The sequence below is a fragment of the Stegodyphus dumicola genome, chromosome X2, assembly GCF_044657685.1.
Source record: "Stegodyphus dumicola isolate Sdum_Otavi_A_Nest chromosome X2, ASM4465768v1".
NCBI lineage: Eukaryota > Metazoa > Arthropoda > Arachnida > Araneae > Eresidae > Stegodyphus > Stegodyphus dumicola.
In genome coordinates, this window is record NC_140781.1 from 196517415 (window position 1) to 196539850 (window position 22436).

Here is a 22436-nt window from a genome sequence, read left to right on the forward strand (position 1 = left end):
TATGTTAAAACATATCTAACTGCTTCTTGATTTTTGCCTACACTCATCAGAAAATCAAGATTTTATTGCTGGCATTAGATTAAAAAAGGTGAAATTCTTTAATTCCTAATGTACAGATGCACTACAGCCTTATTTTACTGATTCAGTAAATGTTTCGATTTTATTATTACTAGACAAAAGAATTTATGTACATTAGCATCATATAAGAATCGGATGTTAATTTCGATATCATGCACTTTTGAAAAACTTACTATAGACATCTTACTTTCTTAACTATTAAGGAAAATTAACCACATGGAAAAAAATTCTAGGGTTTTACAAATTAAAAATTACAGCTTTCCTTTCCATTAAGGTTTCACTAAATGACACCACTCATCAACATAGTGTCATAACATCATAAAAAGAAAATAGGAGGTTTAAAATTTTGTTTCTGCTTCTAATTTTGTATTTTTTACACTTACAAGAAAAAAATACCAATTTTTATAGTAGAATACTCATTCGCTGTGAAATTGGAGGCATGGGACATTTGCTCGTTTTGCTCTTGCATAAATCAGGTCCAGACTAAAAGCAGTTAATATTTTTTTTAAAAGACTGATACATCAGCATGCTTAGCAGCTTAATACTTGCCTCTTGGTCTTTTGGGTTTCTGTTTATTATGTACAGCTAATCTGGCACTTTTCTTAGCTTCTTCTGTGACAACAAATGCTATAAAACATATACATGGTTTATTAACAAGTTTTAAGCATATGTAAAATCTAATAATTAAAAATCTTAAGCATAATCATAAGACTTTCCATCTTCATAATTAAATTACAGATATAACAAAGGAAGCTGCACAGTTTCATGCTGATAGCAAAATGCACTAGATGCAAGATATGCAAAATACAGAAAAGCAATAAGATCAATATATTTAATATCATTGTGACACTGCATTTAATTGAAGAAACTAAAAATTTTTAGTGACTAGAATTTGACATTACAGTACAAAGTCCGTAATCCGGACTCGTAGGGATTCCGGATTAGGGGTTTATCCGGATTATAGATCATCAATTTAAATCTGGTAAGATGGCATGCAGAAATTACACAATTCAAATTATGAAATCATAATTTATGAAATAAAAGAGCAATTATGATCTAAAGGGTATAAAATTTACACACAAAAAAAAAGCTTAATATTTATTTGTTTACTTTAGTAAACAGTTCTATCAATGTGAGTTGTTTAAGTTGTTTCATTTTTTGTGCTAATACTTTCTCTTTAATTTTATAAACGGACATAATTTCTTGTTCAGTTAAGTTCCACTGTTCAAGTCCTGTAATCACTGTATCGAGAATACCGACTAACTTGTCAATCGAAATTTTTTCGTTTTCAATAATGTCCTCTGTTACTTTCTTCACTATCAGAAGTGCGCATGGGTAAACGCTTTACTGGCTTTATGCGCATGGGTAAATGCTTTACTGGCTTTACGCGTACATCAAATGCGCATGGGTAAACGCTTTACTGGCTTTACGTGCACATCAAATGCGCATGGGTAAACGCAGACATAAGTTTGTGGCTTTGATGTCCGGATTATAGATCATTCCGGATAATAGAAGTCTGGATTATGGACTTTGTATTGTATCCAAAAAACACATGGCATATCTTTCTCCCGATTTCTTTTGGGGGTCAAATATGGGAGGTGAAAAGTGAAAAACACAAAAAAACGAAATCATCCAGACCAGACACTATGCACTTCATCTATAAAATTAGTACAGTTTAGCCTGTAGAGTCATTAGGCTTGTTGAAGCAAGAGGCATGAAAAATGCACGATGCCTTTGCCTCTGGATTTTCTGAGCTAGCTGGACATAGCTGATGAGGCAAAGAAGACAGGCACATGCGGAAGCCAATACCTAACACATATCAACAATGAATTTTCTTGGGTGAAAGGGAATAGGTTCAAAATTTTAGCACATATATTTGATTGTGTTGGTATGTTAAAAAAAAATTAAATTTGGGTGCATGGAAAAATTTTAGTTTGATGTTACTGAGTTAACTAGGTTAAGTGCATTAAGGAGTTAATATATGTGTTTTTTTTTTTCCATTGATTTTAGAGATCAAAATATATACACATGTAAGAATATTTTGAAGCATGATGGATTTGTATGAATATATACAGTTGGGGACAACACACAAGCTACAGATATGATTCTAAATTGTGTACTTGCATTTTTAACAATTTCATACATATGTTATGAAAAGGGAAAGCGATAAAATGAAGCAGATTGCCGTTATTGACAATAAACATTACCTTGATTTTCATCATCAATAACTCTTTGTCTCTCTGCCTTAAAAGCACGAAGCCACTGGTCTTTCTCGGGAGATGTTTTGGCATAAAACAGATACCATTTGTCTTTGTCTCTGCAATAAATCTTCCAGGCATTTTTCACATTAACAGCAAACTGAGAATCTAAATAAAAGAAATGATTCTATGAAGATGAACAGATTTATTACATAACATTCTATTTAACATAAGTTCCATTTAAGAAAAACATCAAAGGAACCATATCAAATAAAAATATAGACAAAAGATTTTCAAAAAATCTGAAGATGTAGAGTCTTTAAACTGGCATAAAAATATCTGCACAAGCAAATATTTTTCACAAAAAATACCATAGTCAGGAACTTCATAAGGGGAAAAATGAGATATCAGAATGAAATAAACAGAATTTTGAAGTCCGGAGTGTGGTTACTGTTTATAGCGATGGCAAGACATGTAGTAAAGCTTCACTGTGTTTATGATGCATTTTGACAGCACGGTAGGCAGCAGCAAACTTGACTAAAACTATACGCTGTGCCTGTTGGCAAGTTGAATAACATATTTTCTCTGAGTATCCATTAATGAGTTAAAGCTGGGATGTCATGCTGACTAGTCCAAACGAACATTAGTTGTTCTCTTGAAAGCATGATTTCAATAACCAGCTTGGATGGAGAAGCATTATCATCTTGAGATAAGAATCTTTTTGCTTTAAAGAGGAATCTTTATAGAAATGAATGTCAGTCTTTACAAATCTATGCATTGATTTAAAGAAATGACATCTTAAACATATACAGAATTAAATCCAACAATTATCAATTTAATCAATGTTATTTGGATGTGGAAGTGTGCATGCTACCATCCATACTTTTTTTAAATAGCAACTAGAATCACTCTTCAAGAAATATGAGGAACAAGCTGTGAAATTATTGACTTCTGTTCATTTTCAGTCCAATAAGGACGCTTAATGAAAGTTTAGTTGCTCTCTTCTGCGACATGAGATGGAGAGTACAAAACATAAAAAGATTATATTAATTGCAATCTATGATAGTCTGCTAATAAATTTTCTTTACATGAGAAGCTTATACACCACAGTTTCTTCCAAAACAGAAAATTGTAATGGAATTAAACCTCCTGTTCCTTCCTTTAACAGTAATTGGACCAATACAGTAGTTCTAACCAGAGCTTAAATTGCGCCGGTACTTCTTTGTTTTGGGAATATACCGTATTTATGTGAATCTAATGCGCCATCAAATCTAATGCGCATCCCCATTTTAAAACTTTAAATAATAAAAAAACTGTTTGTCGGCGAATGTAATGCGCATCAATGGTATGAGGAATTTATTGAATCTTATTTTATACAACAATGGATTTGCATATAAACTATCAATCAATGGTATGATAATTTTATTTAAATTTAGATACCATATTTTATATAACAATGGATTTATACGTAAAGTAGCAGAACATAGAATTAACCTATTAGTGGGCTATTGTTATGTGAAACAATCATTGTTAATTACCACTACCTTATATACGGTACCTATCGTAAAATATGAACATGAAATAAATCGTAATATTTCTATCTAGCTAACAGTTTCTAGAATCAGTGATTAATAGTAAACGTCTTTATTCATTAATGTTTTCATCACTGGAATCCTCGCAGCTCTCTTCGTCAGAAGCAGATTCATTTCTTCTTTCCTCATCCTCATCATCGTCATCCTCGGCGTTCCAGAGCACGTCATCTTCACTGCCATTCGATGAATTTGAAATGCAGCATTTCTTGAAAGATTTCATAATCATTGGTGCTTCGATGTTTTTCCAGGCAGCAGAAACCCAGTGTGCAACAATGTGCGGTGCAGCACGCTTATCTTTCCTGTCAGGGTCAATTCACGGTTTGGCTCACAAAACCATTTTTTGTACTCCGCCTGAACGTACCCATTAAAAGGTTTATTTATAATAACGTCCAGGGGTTGTAACACAGACGTCATCCCTCCAGGAATTAAAACAAGATCACTGCCTAGGCTGTGCATCTTCTTTTTTACGTCGTCGGTGAGATGACCACGAACTGCGTCCAGACAAAACATTGATGGCGGATTGGAGAGCCCACCGGAACGGCGTTCCCATACATTTCGGAGCCAATCAAGCATTAATGATTCTGTCATCCACCCCTCCTCTTGGTTTCGAATCAGGACATCATCTGAGAACAGCTTTTCATTCTTAGGGGTTTTAGGGATGTTTTCCGTTTGAAGATTAAGGAAGGGGAAGTTTGCACCCGTCTGCTGTTATTGCCAGCATCACTGTTACGCGTTGTTTTTCACATCCCGAAGTTTTGATGATAACTTCCTTAGTCCCCCTCTTCGTAATGGTGTAGTTACGAGCATATCAAACCAAACTGGCGTCTCGCCAGCGTTGCCAATTTGCCCCATTGAAAAATTCTTTTCCTTCCGAAGTGTGATGACATACCGCTGAAATGTTAGTAGTTTTCCCTCAAAATCTGCAGGAAGCTTTTGGCATATTGTTGTACGGCGTCTTAGAAATAAGCCCATCCGCTTCATAAACCGATCCACACATCCACGGCTAGCCTTAAACTCTTGTTTCGGTATTCCAAGAACCTCAGCCTCTTCTTTTGCTTTATTTCTTATGGTGTCACTAGTCACAGGTTGTCCATTCTCCCTCCTTTCACGTACAAATTCCAAAACGTTTTCTTCAATTTTAGGGTTTCTTCCTTTGCGAAGGCCAGTGAATTTCTTTCTACTAGCTTTAGTTGCAAACAGTGCCAATTTCTGTTGCCGCCACAAGCGAACATCGCTCTCAGCTACGTTGAACTCTCTCCCTGCCTTTCTATTGCCATTTTTTTCAGCATAAAGAACTACTTTACGTTTGAAAGTAGTGTCATATGACATTCTTCTCTGTTTGCCCTCCATTTCTTGACTACGTACTCTGCAGTTTGTATCCTCTATGCAATAATGTGTCAACGATAAATGTAACGGTAAACGTAGTCGAGAAATACAGTAATCCTTTGTTAAGATTTAAATTTGGTTGACGTCATCGGCAAACTTTGCACTCGAATCTAATGCGCACCCTAATTTTGAATACTACATTTGGCCAAAAACGATGCGCATTAGATTCGCATAAATACGGTATTCTAGTTCTAGCCGGAGTGTACCAGAGCCCTAAATAAAAAGATTCCGGCACTTCTTTAATGTAACTGAGCCATTATTTCAGTAAAAATTGAATCCCAAAAATTTTATTTTTAGCAAAAAAAAATTAAAAATCGCTTATTTAATTTTAATTACTTTAATCTTTAAGTATTTTATTAAATAATAATTATGCATATCAATTAAATAATTATTAATTTGATACTCATTTTATTTATTTATTTATTTATTTATTCTTGTTCCTCTTTCCAAACAGTCTTCCATAGGGCTTTGGCACTTCTAATTTTAAAAATTAAGCCCTGGTTCTAACTTCATGATTTCTTTGGTAGAGCTTTAAGCATACCAAATCTATGCTCAGAAATTTATTCCACGTTCCTGATTATAGAAAAATTCATGTTTAGAAAATAGATATATATATAAGTGATTTTGCCCAGTAGATCACTTGCTTGACTATATTTGTTTAGAAAATGTCTTAAAATTATCAATACAAAACTATTTTAAATTTATCTAAAGATCACAAAACATTCTTTTCTGGCACTGCTTTATGTTACTCTTTGATTTTGTTAATTACTGCTATCCAATTTTAAATTTCAAATGTTGGTTTACTGGAATACATCAGAAAACATAAGGCTACTTGGCAGAAGGGAATGGTTGAATCTGAGGTAGGCTTAGCAAGGGACATTTAACTCAAAATCATATTATATATGGAGAATGATGAAAACATACAAGAAGTTGGCATGTGTAGCAAGATTTAAATCCAGGTTAAATTACCTGTACTCATTGGTAATGATCAGATCTGTTCAGCAGTTTTATCCACTTGGTCACTAGTGAACCCTCATTTGCATGATATTCGGAGTTGGCATTATGTTCCTTACCAATTACAAGAACATAATTGAAAAGATTACCCTGTTTTAAGCAAACTATTTTCTCTACTTTTTTTTTAGCTTGCTGAAATTAGCATGATTTAATACTTTCTTAAAATTTTGGGTTTTAAGAGAACTATTGGAATTTCTTAAAATTCTAGAACAAAATTATATTCAATAAGTTTGCTAAATAAGCATGTTGATTAATACAAAAAAACGTTATTGCATCACATTCTCCATGCATTAAAAGTGTACTGTACAACAAAAATTACAGAAGGAAGAGTAAATACATAAATAAAACTTGATATGCAATATTTTTATATCCAAATCTGATTAATATGAATTTCTGCCTTGAGTATACAGCTTATATATTAAAAATTAAGCAAAATTTCAGTGGTGGATTTACATTTCTTTTATGTATAAACACACCAGCACAGAGACAGGGGTCCCTTCTGAACAAAGAAAAAGAGCACCACATTCATTTATCTTAAAAGGCAGTTTTTCTGCAAACACAGTGTCAGTTTGCCACTCAATTTTGTCTGACTAAAATTTAAATCAGCAGGCTTCTCTCCCATGTCTTATAACCTGTACACTTATGTGTTTCATTGCGTATGATCTTGCATATAGTATCTTACACACAATATTATCTTGCATATCATTTATTACTTAAAGACAACGAATTAAATATTTTCAAATATGTTTAGAACTAACTTTTTAATACATGAATGAAAAAATTTAACAAATTAGATTTTACCTTTACCATCTTCAGCATCTACAATATCACAGTAGTCAAGGTTTAATCTGCCTTTGTAAGCATAAGTATGCCGTTTCAAAAGATCCTAAAAATACATCCGTAAATAAAATATGATTAAAATTTAAAATTTTATATTCTTTTTCACAAAATAAGTACTGTATATTTCTGTGTATAAGCCGAGAATTTTTTAACTTTTTCAAAAGCTAAATTACGTAGGTTGGCTTATATACGGATCCTCTAATCTCACAGAAAATGTAGATACATTTCTGTCAGCCAGACACAATCCATATATCGCTAAGTATCACACTTTTTTGTTTATCACGTTTATTAAAAAAGAATTTTAAATGAAACATGTACAGCACAATGTCCATAATCCGGACTCGTCGTGATTTCGGCGATACTGGATTAGGGTTTTTTCCAGATTATAGATCATCAATTTAAATCTAATAAGATGACATGCAGAAATTATATAATTAAAAATATGAAACCGTAATTTATGAAATAAAGAGCAATTATGATCCTAAGGGTATCAAAATTTACAAACAAAAGCTTAATATATATTTGTTTACTTTAGTAAACATTTCTATCAATGTAAGTTGTTTAAGTTGCTTCGTTGTTGGTGCTAATACTTTCTCTTTAATTCTATAAACAGACATAATTTCTTGTTCAGGTTCCACTGTTCAAGTCCTGTAATCACTGTATCGAGAATACCGACTAACTTGTCAATCGAAATTTTTTTGTTTCCAATAACGTTCTCTGTTACTTTCTTCACTATCGGAAGCGCACATGGGTAAACGCTTTATTGGCTTTATGCACATGCGTAAGTTTGTGGCTTTGAGGTCCACATTATAGATCATTCTGGATAATGGATGTCCGGATTACGGACTTTGTACTGTATTATGAAAAAGCTATAATGTAGAATTGGGTGTTCCTTTGAGTGGAAACAAATTTTTTTGATGAAACCCCATTTCTGGTTACTATGATAGTTTTAACTTCCCAATTTTTTTAAGTGAAAATAGATTGTGGTGTACATGGACGAAGTCAAGGCAGAGTGCAATTCTCCGATTTTTTTTAAGTGAAAATAGATCGACGTGTACATGGACAACGAGTCTGCACAAATTTTTGACTTCTTATTTTGTTTTTGTGTAGTGGCTATTTTGAAATTGCGACTTCCTGGCGCCAACCTTGGCATCAAAAATGAATTGCCAAAAAACAAGGGGCACCCAATTGTAAACTTTTACCTATGAAAATATGTTGTTTCATTTTCAGAAATGTTTACAATGTTGTGTCTAGGCTGGTTTGTTGCACTTTCACCAGAACGAAAGGTCTGATATCGGCGATATTTGCACCTGGCTTTCTTCACTCTTCGAATTTTTTTTCATGTACGGAGATATGCCAAGCAGTCATACTGTCTTCTTTTTGTTAAAATCATCTGTAATTTGAAAATTGCCCGTATAAGAATTTCTCTTCCCACTCACCTTTCAGACAAATAATAAAATGGGACAGAAAATAAGACTATCACAAATACCACAGATTGTACAAGAAGACTAATGAATGGAATAAATGTACTAGTAGTTTCAGATAGGGTTACCAGGGTTAAAATCTATCATTGTTGGCATCTAGCATTTTACAGTGATTTTATTGGAACATACTCCGCTTATTTCACCTGCTTCATAACATTTTCACAATCACTGCAATATGTTTGAACATAGCACGAATGTTTCCCCCTGCCCCCATTTTAGCTTACATACAGGTTTTGAACTTCGGATAAATTATTGAAGCAAAAACGCACTCTCGGCTCGTATTCGGGAATATATACGATATTTCCTATCACTCTATAACACATAAATTTCTATCAAATAAATAAATTAATTAATTAAAAAAATTGCTAAGAAATGTATCAATGAACAAGACTGAGTGAACTTCAGAAATTAGCTGTGTATATGCAGATAATTCAAATAATAGAAATCTTTTCATAGAGAGTATTTTTGTAAAGATTTTTATGTTTCTGGTAAATCTTTGACAAGTACATTACATGTATGTGGTCCTAACAGTTTAAGTACTTAGAGAGCAATGGGCAATAAAGCACACAGAGCACTTCTAGCACACAAAATCATGAACCAAACAGTAGATCTTAATCCTTGCAAAACAAAAAGCATTATGTTAAAAAAAATGGATGCTTTCTTTATATATGTTAAGACTGAGATTCAAAATGTCATTTAACCAATACAATACTTAAAGTATGCCTACAATTCCTTCTCCAAGAATTCAAATTATAGAAACTGTCATGAAGGAAAAAAAAAAAAAAAAAAAAAGAAAATCTTTCACTAAAAATGACATGTAAGATAGTTTTTTTTTTTTTTCACCTAAAATAATTTTCTAAAATGATATTATTATTTATAAAAGAGACACATTTTCTGTGCAAAAGAGAGTTTGTTTTACTGCTAAACAAAATCGCATATGGTTGTAACAAACTAATTAAAAAAATGAACTTACTTATGGAAGTGTTAAGTTGCTATTTTATACTATTAAACACGATACATGATTCTGTTTATTTTTTATCTATAGTCAAATTGTTACTTTTTAATACTACTCAATTTTTAATACATGTGTCTATTGCATTTTATATAAAAACAATCTAACTGAGTTTTATATTATATTACAGAAACAATGTTGAAAACTGGCAAATAAAGAGTAAAACTGGTCATTGCCTTTAAAAATAACAATTATTTTCTTAACCGATATATTAGCATACAAATGATAATGAAAATAATTCAGAATTAAGTAAGCTCTGTACCTTTTTGCAATATATAAGCTGGTGATCAAATATGAACAAATAAATATCCCGTGACCATGATGATGATACCCTTGTGACTTCACCACAATGAATAAGGATTGAACTTGTGTCAAGAACATCAGGGCCCTAGGGGAAAATTAATTGGTTAGCCCTAGGGTTAATTGTTTAGAAATGATACAGTAAGCAATCATCAAATCTACAATAATACTTAAAAATTTACATGCCTCCCATCCTTCAATGGTACTTTGCCATTCAGCTATGCGCTCTAAGCATTCCATGCGACGCTTTCGTTCATTTACAAGTTCAGCTACATCTTTCATTGCTGCTAAAGCATTTGTAACGGGAATGTGATCAGGATGGCTTGCATCTGTAAATTTGAGCAATTCAGCTAGCTGCAAAGGATATTTGCAAATTCTTTGAATTGGAGTCAAAAGGAAACCATCTAGAGAAATATCTATCATTTCTTGAAGAAGCCGACATGCCTGGAAAATAAATTTTTCATAGTCAAGCTCTTAAACTAAATGAAGATAAAACTGAACAATAGAAAAATATTTAGAACGTGTAATCAGTGTGAAGCATGAATTACTCTCACCTCAAAAAAGTGAATGTACTGTGAATCGCAATATAATTCTTGTAATTCACTCACAGCTAATGGATGATTATTGCAGTACTGTGAATACATTTTAAATTCTTCTTTCTGAAAAAGGAAAAAAAAATCTACAAACCTAACATACCAAGATTACTTATTACATAATGTACCCCCCACAAAAAATTACAACTGCAGTAAAAAGTGGTAATTAATTAATATTTAAGTTCAGAATTTCACATTAAAATAACTAGATTAAAATTAAAAGGATATCTTTTACAACTGTTTTTCAAAGTATTGGTGCAATTCCCAAAATGTATTTCAGTGTATTATACAGTATAGTAGGCCAACTCATCAATAAACAGAAATGGTGACATCTACATCACACCCATACATTTCCATACATGATATGCTAGTAAATTAGTAATCACAATAGTGACTATTTAAGGCTGCTTAAGACAGAGCTTAAAACAAAACTACTTATCAAGTAGCTGGGAAGATTTGCCTAAGTAAGGCTAATAAACCCAAAAGTTATTCAACTATTAACAGAAAACATTTTTATGAGCATGAATTATTTTTCTTCTATAATTGACACTAATGTGCTGGTGCATGAGAACTACCAAAATAATCTAAGAATGTATCAAATGGATAGCTTGCTACTGCCTCAAAAGTATGCCACGAGTGATGAGGTGGTAAAACCTGACATACTTGTATATAAAATTAGAACATTTTATTCAGTCAGATGTATTGACTCAATTTTTACAAAAATTCAAGAATTCACTATTGGCATTTTTTGCTAAAATTCTCCTATGAACATATAAACACTATATATGTATAATATAACAAAATACAATAGCTGCTTTAAAAATAATTGGCGACCTCAAAATCAACTATTCTAGATTTGGTGCTCTCCCCCTAAATTCATCTGTTCTCTCAAATTCGAGATCTTTCCACGTTATATAACATTGCTTGAAAAAGGTAACTAAAACTAAAATTAACCAATCATGGCTTAGATTCACATATGCAGCTATGTAGTATAAATATTGTGTCACGAGCAATTATGCCTCCCTTTTTTCCAGATTTCTGGCAAGCAAAGTACTCTGCGTTGCTTGCGCTTTCCTGCCTGAAATGACGTCATGTCTTTTTACCTGGGTGTATAAAAATTTATTGTATTCAACGATGATTGAAAAGTAAATTTATCTGGCAAAGAGATGATCTGAGATGTGAAAAATTAAAATGTTGATTCTTCAATTCAGTTTTGTTATCTGCTTCATCAAGCCTTCACCCTCAGCCATTACTGTCTTCTCAGCCATGTCTACAAGCCAGAGGTTGAAGTACCAGATTCCTTCTCTTCTACATATGTATATATAGATATGTATTGCTTGTTCTTGACAAAAACCAAATACAGGCCAACTGCATTCCATTTTAAAAGAGCTAATTTCCAATCTCTTATCTTAAAACAGCTCTAATTTAAATATGCCAAGTGAAGGTACTTGCTTTGTAAGAATACATTTTGCAGAAGATTTTTCTAAGTGAAGTTAGCTTGGTTTTATATTACACACATTTGAAAAATTAAGGAAAACTACTCAGTTTGGTTGGAAATCAAATTTGAATTAAATTACCAATGTTGAAAAGTTTTATTTAAAACACAGCTGATATCCCCCCCCCCCGCTGCCCAAAACACTGTGAACATCTCTTACTTTCATTTATAGCTTATGGCAGTAATAAATACTAAAAAATTATTCAATAATTGTTAGCAGCCATTTATCAGATAATATTATAATAATTCAAGTTTAAAGTAAAAAGGTTTTTAGAGCAAATAATTTCAGGATCATTGCTCTAGTACCTCTAGCTTCCTTCACCCCTGATAGTGCACTCTTTAGCTTCTTTTACCCTGATACCCTATTACCACTTTCTTCGCTTGTCACAAATGTCTTTTTTGGCAAATATTGCCAGAAACATCCAGTCTCATCCATATTAAAAATATGTTCTGGGCTAAAATTTTCTTCTGCTTACAGCACAGAAAATTTATCAATAAATTTCTCTGCAGAATCTTTATCTGCTGAAGGGTTTTCCCACAAGCTTTCAGATAACATAATATTATTACCGTATTTGACGGCATATAAGACGCACTGGCATATAAGACGCACCCTTATTCAGAAGGCCACACACATGTAGATGTAGAAAAAGTTATGTGTGTCTAGACCTTTATCCGGACTAAAAATAGCATTCAGTATTGAAAGTTAACCTGTGTCCTTCATGTATAAGACGCAGGTAACTTTTTTTGAGACCAAATTTAGGAAGAAAAGTGCGTCTTATATGCCGTCAAATACGGTATGTCTCTGCTTAAATTTGTTCAGTCAACCACTGCTGAAATCACATGTCTTCCCTATTTTTAAATCAATGTGAATCTGCACTTCCCTTTTCTCCAAGAAGCAGTCCCCATCACTTCACAGCTGCTGAAACTGGTACCCCATCATTCCACCACTGCCAGAACCACTCGTACGAAATAGCATCAAAGGTTTCCTGCAAAAATTTCCAATTTTGGATTCCAGTGTTGCTGTAAAATTTCAACAGCTTTTCTTTATTTTTCTGTATGTTATATAAGTTCCATGTCACAGTTCTGCAGTAGAACCTCTCCCCATCATTTGCAAAATTTCTACTTTCTACATTACTGTTAATGCAATGTGTATGTTTTTCAATGTTGCATAAAATCATGAACACATCTCTTACCTGCCATTATATTAAGAAGTGATGACATTAAAAATATAAAATTTTATCAAAAAAATCTGGCTAAAAGAACAAAATGGCAGCACTAAACAACCTCGTGAAGCAACAAAGCTCAGTGAACACAACCACACGAGTCATAAACTTGAAAGGGAAGTTGAATGAAGTCATTTGCTGCTTTACCTTGATACAGATTAGAAGAGAAAAAACTTTTACCATGGGTCAATGATTTAGTAAGTACTTCCATTATGATGTCATTATTAAGTAAATATTTCACTTTTCTCTAGTTTCTACATGTTGCGGTTTACATTTTGAGAAGTTGTGTGGATTTCAGGTCAGTCGATTTTCGGTATTTGACTCTACTTCCAAACCATACATTATTTCTATATACATATCCTAGCTACTGCTTAATTCATTTCTTATGATCGACCTATATATGCAGAGCCTAGTTAAAGCAGTCCAGGGCACTAGAAAGAGCATTCTCTCTGCAGCTCATAATGTCTACTTTTTTTGGGGGGGGGGAAGAAAAATCAAAACGAATTGTAAAGCCAAAATTATGGGCCTTGCGCAAGTGGGTGATAAGTAAGCTTGCTCTCCACATCAACTAGTATCTATTCAATCAGCAATGGCAAAACATACTGAAAGTGAATGCTACATCTAATTTAACATTGCTGAAATATATGACAGGATAGGAAATCCTTGTGTCAGAGTCAAGGCAGAATGGAGAAAAGACTGTCAACAGTAACGGGTAAATGGGTATCTCTGATCTCTCTCTCATTGCCTTTTGCACTGTGCAAGTAATGACACAGTATTAATATGGACTAATTATAATTGTAAGTTATGGTTCCTATTATAGCCATTAAAAGATGGCCACAACACAAAAAATAAGCTATGACCTGTATAAAGTGTTCACAAACGGTAAGTAAGGATTTTACACTCCTAAAAGCATAATACAAACTCAAAAGCTCCTACTTCCATGTGAAAAGCTTCAAAAAATAAAATGAACTTTCTCTTCCTGAAAGAAACTTCAAAACAGTAAGTAATATTCTGCAAAAAGAGTAACTTTCTATAGGATCTTTCTACAGTAAAATGTATACAGTCAAAAGTCATTAATTCGGGCACCCATAATCCGGAATGATCTATAATCCGGACCTCAAAGCTACAAACTTTCTGCGCATGCATGTAAGACCTTTACGGCTGCAAATATGCGTGCACGCATGCTCAAAATACGTTTACACATGCGCGTTTAATGTATAATGGACGGTATAAGCTAAGCTAAAATTATCTAATTCAGTTAATGTTGCAGATTGCATTGTTCCTTAATCTTCAAATTGGATCCGGCTTATTATTTTTTGCAGACTGTTAGAGCAATTTTATAAAAGTAAGCTTGAACTTTCGATTATATCAAATAGAATTTCCGATATATATTTGCTAATATGTAAAGGATCTACAAAGCAAAAGTATGTTTCGAAGTCCATTAAACAAAAAGTGGAATTGCTGCAAAAAATGGATAAAGGCATATCCTTTGTTTATCTAACCATTCCAAAATCTGTTTATCAATTTCACGCTGCTCTGCGGCGGCGGGACGCCGCAGCGCGCAATGAATTGGAAGTTGATCTGTCAGCACTATCCTTATCTTCAGGGCAGATGTTTTTATTTTATTTGGCTTATAATACCTTACTAAATGTAGTATTTCATCTCGATGTACTCCATCTTTGATATGATTTAAATCAAATTCGTCGTCATTATAATTTGCTTCCGATAGTGAAGAAAATAAAGTAAACAAATAAATATTAAGCTTTTTTTTTTTTTGTAAATTTTGATACCCTTTAGATCATAATTCTTCTTTATTTCATAAATTAAGGTTTCATATTTTTAATTTTATGATTTCTGCATGCCATCTTACCAGATTTAAACTGATGATCTATAAACCGGAAAAATCGATAATCCGGAATCGCTGAAGTCCCGACGAGTCCGGATTAACGACTTTTGACTGTATATGTAAAATGTAACACATTAATTTTGGCTTAAATAGCTGAAAAAGTTCTGTAACTTTAATATGCTAATCCTCAGAGATACCCAAGGACAAATTTAATGATTTTGTTGATTTTCCCCATGCCTATTATCAGCTTACTGTATTTGACGGCATATAAAATGCGCTGGCATATAAACGCACCCTTATTTAGAAGGCCACACACAAGGTGTGGTTTCTTTTAGTTCTCACGTTTCGTAAAAGCCAAATAAACAATCATTGAATGCAATTATCAAACATATTTTTATTAAGGAAAATTAACAAACGGCAAGCTTTTTTTTTTTCAGTAGGTGGTGGACCGAAATGTGTTGCTGCTGCTCTGTTTCCATGCACTTTGGCGTAGTTTAAGACTCCTAGTTTATATTGAATTGTATAGCTTAATCTTTTGTTTCCTGTAGACACATTTTCCAGCGTATTTTTTTTAAACAAACAGTTTTAAGCACCGATACCAACTCATTTATACAGAGTAGCACCAATACCGACACGTGTGTCGGATGAGTCAAAGAAAGTGTATGTAAAGAAGAAAAGGCTCCATAGATGTACTGTGACCATCGAACCTGTTCAAACTTCGATATCAGCTTCGAGCTTTGGCGCTTTTTAGTGACAGATATTTCACGCATGCGCAAAATAATTATGGCAGATGTAGAAAAAGTTATGCGTGTCTAGACCTTTATCCGGGCTAAAAATAGCATTCAGTATTGAAAGTTAATCTGTGTCCTTCACGTATAAGACGCAGGTAACTTTTTTGAGACCAAATTTAGGGGGAAAAAGTGAGTCTTATATGCCGTCAAATACGGTAAATGCAACACTGTTATGAAGTTTAATAAGTTTTGTAAAGCAAAACAAAGTAATGTTTTCTATTTTTATGTTTAATAAGTTTGGCTCAGGTACAGCAGTACTCATTATCATACATCATCACAGATGGCTCCTTCATTTTTAATAAAAAATCTTCTAAATCATATCTCCATAAGTTTTAGATCCAGAAGTATGACACTTTTTTGTCAGCTAGTTAAATCATAAAGAATTTTTTAGCTAATTGGAATTTTTGTTTTATGTGGCATGTATAACTTTTTTGATAGAATCTTTTTGTAAAAATAAAATAAAACTTTTTTTTTTTTTGCTAGTATATCTTATATACTAGAAGTGTATGTTTAGAATAAATATTTAGAGGGGAAAATATAAATGAAATAGAAAGCAAGAAAGGGAATAAAATTGCCATATATTTCACATGTTACAATTACAGAATGATGCCATACCCACCAAGAGAAAAGAAACACTAAAAATTTTCTAGACGTCTTTAAAATAAAGAACGCATTTTAAGCGACAGCCATTTATTAGAATTAAGATAAGACTAAAAATAGAAATGTTACACTTGATCTAAAGTATTGTCTGAAATTATTATGCAGAGCACTGAGTAAGATAAAGATTAGAAGACATTTTCTCTGAGTATACTATCCCCACAAAAAGTTCTAAAATAATCCTTTATGAAAACAATATAAAAATAATTACAGTATGAAATAAACAGCCACATACAATCTGACCCTCTGTTGGAAACAAAATGTCTTTCACATATTATACATTAATTAGATGATATTGAAACTTAAGGAGAACTATAAGAATGTATTAAACAAATAAAATCATTTTGAATGACATGACTTTAAAAAACTGCATGTGTTGATAAAGATGATAAATTATCATTACACATGGAGAAATTTAATGCAATGATATATTAAATAATCATGCAATGAAATATGATCAGCTAAAAATATACTTACATGATTCAAAAATATATCTCCAATTTGGCTTAAATGAGGTGAATCTTTATCCAAACGATCCTCTAATTGCTTCAAAAACTGACTTTGAAAGTTGTATATTTCTTTTATATTACCAAATACTGTTTCAATTCTCTCTTTGCTAAACATATCAGGGCGACGATGAACTTGCTTTAAATAGCCCTACAAATTGAAGTTTTATTACATATTTGTCTACACTACACATACATAATATGAGAATCAAATAATAAAACTTTCAGTGCCATAAATGAAAAAAGGCTAAAGAAATTAATCACATGGTAAATTTTTGATAAATTGATAGATTTCATACACATGTGCATTTACACTCAGAGCTTAAATTACACCAGAGCCCATTGGAGCCCAGCTCCAGTACTTCTTAGTTTTGGGGATAAAGCATAATTTTAGCTGGAGCCCTAAATAAGATAGCTCTGACACTTCTTTTATAGAACTGAACAGTTATTGAGCACAAGTTTTATATTGAAAATTTTATTTTTAATAATAAAGTTATATTAAAAATTGATTCTAACTTCTGATCACATGCTTCTCTTTGCTTGAGAAACAAACACTCAGATGGGAGTCAAGACTTTTAAAGAAAGAAAAGCTTCCACCCGCATGTCAAAGGCTTATTTCCTGAAAGTACAGTGAATTTATGAAAGTAGGTAAATTTTTTGTTTCAATTCTATTTCTTCCCTCGGAAAACACTTGCAAAATTTTCGGAAAGATGTAATCAAAGACGGGGGCATGAAAGTTGTCATTTGTTGCTTTTTTATCAGCTAACCATGGGATTTGGGGAAAATTTGTTCCCATGTCACATTCTGCTCGACAGCTAGAATTATATTGACAGGAGATAATTCTCAGATGGAATGTTGGACTCTTCTCTGTTTGTTTTCATTTTTACAGATCATCTGTTAAAATTTTCTTAATATTCTGTTGCTGTGTATAGCATTCTCTCTAGCCTCATTACTGATGCTTTAACAATTATAACATTTTTCATTGGTGTGCTAGAAAAAGGAATGGTCTTTATTTCTATCATCCCTTGAAACATTACATTATATTCAGATCTTAAATTCAACTAGAGACCAGTTGAGCCATTTCTCAGTTTTTGTGTGAAATTTAAATTCCAGCCGCAATGCCAAACAGATCAAGATCCAGTACTTTATTTTATTTAAATATTTACAATTTATTCAATAACTTATTACATTTATATTCATCTCCTTACATTTTATTAATAATTTTAATTATTAAGTTATTTAATTATTAGCCCAAAGGGCTTAATAATTAAAATTAATTTAATTTTGACATTTTGCATCAATTTACTTTCTGCATTGATTCACTTTTAAAACTGATGCCACCAACTATTACAGCCCTGTATTATATTTAAAGAAATTAAATAATGAAGAATCTACATAAATGTATGTATGTTTCTCGTATAGTGATAAAACAACGGAACCTAGAGCCACCAAATTTTGAATAACATAATACTCCAACAAATTTGGGTATTTGGAAGTGTAATTTGGAATCTGGAATTTGTTTTATTACCGGTTTCATATTTTGTCAGACATTAGAGAATATTTGATTAAGAAACTCAACGATTTCAAAACAAGGAATGGCAACACTGAAAGGAAAAAAAAACATTTTTACCTCCAGCGTGTGAGACTGTGTATCGGAAATTCTAAAGATATGCACATTTAAAAATTACTTTGCGATATTGCTATTGAACTGAATTTTATGGTTTAAGTGCGAAGAACATGATATTTAATAAATATAGGTAACACGGAAAACGTTAAAAGAATGCCCCTTTGGGTGTAATGTTAAATCTGAAAGCTCTCAGATTTTTTTAATAATTATTTTTTTAATTATTTTGTTAGTCATTTTATTGATTTATTAATTCGAGATCCTATTTCCTGATGGTCTTCCATAGCGCTCTGGCACTTTTAATTTTAGAAATTAAAACCTCGTTACATTTTGAGAATTACATAAAATTGAAAAGATGCTAAATAAATTTAAGCACAGAACTTTTTTAAATTGGACAAGAGAATTTACTTACTTCAACTACATCTTTCAAATGTTTGACATAATCCCTTTCAGTAGCTACTATTTCTTGAACTATATTAGCTCGAACTTGCTCACAGCTTAAATTATTCATGCTGACTTTGCATGGTGAGTAAGGAATTTGAATACCTTCAGACTGCTGTCCATTGAAATGAAGTGAAGGGCCACGATGATTCACATATAACTAAATATATCAAAAAACATATAATTAAATACACAGAACAATGGAATACGAAGATTTCATAACATAAAATGTAGGAATATATTAAAAAATTACATATGGCTTTAAGCAAAAAAATAACAGGAACTGCCCAAAATTGCTTGCCTTTTGAAATAATAGAAAAGGGTTCGAATTAAATACAAGACAAAAGCTAATTTCAAAGCATTTTACTATATCACTAAGAAATATTTAAGAATCACAGCAATGAATGTAATGCAGATACCCAAAAAAATAATTATATATTTGGCTTTATTCTTAAATTAGCTGTATACGAGCAAAAATAATAATTTTATGAAAAAATATTAACTAAGTGCACACTATAAAGATTAATTTTACTCCCTTTGCTTAATTGCTTCTTAATTTTTCAGGAGATTTATTTCACACTAATTAGCCTAATTAAGTTAGGAAACATGACAATGGAATGTCAAAATAAGTTTGCTGTTTTGTGCCTTTTTTTAAATTCAGCCACAGTTACTTTAAAAATAAGTTTAATCAGAATTTGTGAGATAACCTTTATTTAAATAACTATTTCTCAGAGAAATGCTTTTTCAATTACGTTTTGAAGTTCATGATTAGAGCTCTGAGATGAAATTATACTCTTTATGTTATGCATGAAATAAAATGCAAAAAAGAAAAAATATGCTTCTACATGTTCAACTCAATAAACATATGCTAATCTAACAGGTCAAAGAAATTTTAGAAATAAACCAATAGTGTAAGAATCTTGTTCTTTAAAGAAAGTTTGTTTATATATACTAATTATGAGAAAACATATGTGTGGCTAAGTGGAAGGATCTCTTTGTGAATGGCTTTCTAAGAGAAAATGGATTATACTGGGTTACAGATGAGGGGATATAAAACATGCCTTTCACTGTCAGGAACTGAGCTTGAAGTTCTACTGAGCTTGAAGTTTATTAACCATTTGTATCTAAGAATAAATAACTTTAAATGTTCCCACAAACATTTTCTTTTCCCACAGATTTTAGCAATTTCTGAAATACTTCCTTTTTCTGTAGTAAAATACATGTTGGAAACTACATGTTTGTAGTTCTCCTTCTAATATATGAATGAGAGTACAGTCAAATACCGAAAATCCACCAACTCCTGAAATCTGCATTGCCTCTCAAAATATAAACATTTAGTTTATAGGTTCCGGAAACCGCAACATGGAGTACGAAATATTAAAGAAAAAATACTTACTGGATAATGACGTCATAATTACCGAATAATAATATGTCATAACGGAAATACCAAATTATTGACATCATGATAAAAGTTTCTTTTCCCTTCAATCGGTATCAAAGTATAAAAGCAGACGATTAACTCAACTCTTCTTTCAAGTTCACACTTTACGTTGTTGTACTTTCTGAGCTTTGTTATTTCATGAGATTGTTTAATGATGCCTTTTTTTTATCCAGATATTCTGTGGATATATTAAGAATATTTTAAATTTCAGCGCTTTTTAATACAATGACAGATAAGAAATGCACTCGTGATTTTACTGTTTGCAACGTTGAAAAACGTAAACACGTTGCATTGACGGTAATGAAAAAAGTGGAAATTCTGCTAAAGATGGGGGCAGGTGCTACTGCTCGGTTTATAGCAGAATCGTATGGAATTGCCAGACGGACTGTGTATGATATACGGAACAATAAAGAGAAGCTCTTGAAATTTTACAGCAACAGTGATTCTAACACCGGAATCTGAAACCAGAAATCTTTACATGAGGCAAAATCGGCAAACCTCGATGCTGTCTTGTACAAGTGGTTCCGGCAGTGGCGGACTGATGAGGCACCAATTTCAGGACTACTTCTGAGAGAAAAGGGGAAGCAGATTTATGCTGATTTAAAAATAGAGGAGTCTAATGTAAATGAACAATATTATCAGTTTATATATATATGTAATAATAATTTAATGCATATAATTAATTATTGTATTAATGTATATAATAATTTAATTAAATGTATCTAATACACCTTATTTATTTTGCACTTAGTCTGAATACTATCTTTTCTGTCCTGAAATCTGCAAGTCCTATAATCCGCATAACCTGTGGTCCCAAGCGTTACGGATTTCTGGACTTCTACTGTATAAACATAATCTTGTTGTTTTAATTAAATTTCACTTATGTTTTAGTAGCAACAGGTCGAATTCTTTTTTCAGTCATTAAAAAAAAAAAAGACTTTTTTTTTTTTTAAAGAGTTGTGTGACTAATGTTTATCGAGAGCAGCAGAGTTTTTTTAGAGTAATTTTTGAGATGCACCATAAAGAAGGTATACCGTTAGAAGTCGTTAATTCGGACACCCATATTCCGGACCTCAAAGCTACAAACTTTCTGCGCATGCATCGTGTTGGCGTTTACGCGTGCGCGTAAGACCTTTACGCCTGCGAATATGCGTGTGCGTAAGCGCATAATACGTTTATGCATACGCGTTTAATGTATAATGGACGGTATAAGCTAAGCTAAAATTATCTAATTCAGTTAATGTTGCAGATTGCGTTGTTCCTTAATCTTCGAATTGGATCCGGCTTATTATTTTTTGCAGACTGTTAGAGCAATTTTATAAAAGTAAGCTTGAACTTTCGATTATGTCAAATAGAATTTCCGATATATATTTACTAATATGTAAAGGATCTACAAAGCGAAAGTATGTTTTGAAATCCGAAATCTGTTTATCAATTTCACGCTGCTCTGCGGCAGTGAGGGGGGTAGAAACGCCATGGCGCGCAATGAATTGGAAGTTGATCTGTCAGCACTATCCTTATCTTCAGGGCAGATGTTTTTATTTTATTTGGCTTATAATTCCTTATTAAATGTAGTATTTCATCTCGATGTACTCCGTCTTTGATATGGTTTAAATCAAGTTCCTCGTCATTATAGTTCGCTTCCGATAGTGAAGAAAGTGACAGAGAGGTTATTGAAAACGAAAACATTTCGATTGACTAATTAGTCGGTATTCTCGACACAGCAATTATAGGACTTGAACAGCGGAACTTTGTATCTAAACAAGAAATTATGTCTATTTAATAGAACTAAAGAGAAAGTATTGTCACATGAAATGAAGCAACTTAAACAACTTACATTGAAAGAAATGTTTAATAAAGTAAACAAATAAATATTAAGCTTTTTCTTTTTGCAAAAATTTTGATACCCTTTAGA

At 32.3% G+C, this 22436-nt stretch overlaps 1 protein-coding gene across 2 annotated transcripts in view; it reads right to left on the reverse strand.

The window, feature by feature from the left end:
- The window catches only part of RhoGEF3 (Rho guanine nucleotide exchange factor 3), a 200522-nt gene that overhangs the window by 3122 nt on the left and 174964 nt on the right, over positions 1–22436 (reverse strand). For both annotated transcript variants that reach the window (XM_035364437.2, XM_035364439.2), the window contains 8 exons: positions 19052–19240; positions 16987–17166; positions 10459–10563; positions 10091–10348; positions 9867–9992; positions 7070–7154; positions 2286–2444; positions 628–705 (listed from right to left, as the gene is read on the reverse strand). In XM_035364437.2, the coding sequence (XP_035220328.1) occupies positions 628–705; positions 2286–2444; positions 7070–7154; positions 9867–9992; positions 10091–10348; positions 10459–10563; positions 16987–17166; positions 19052–19240 (1180 nt within the window). The remainder of the gene's footprint in view (positions 1–627; positions 706–2285; positions 2445–7069; positions 7155–9866; positions 9993–10090; positions 10349–10458; positions 10564–16986; positions 17167–19051; positions 19241–22436) is intronic.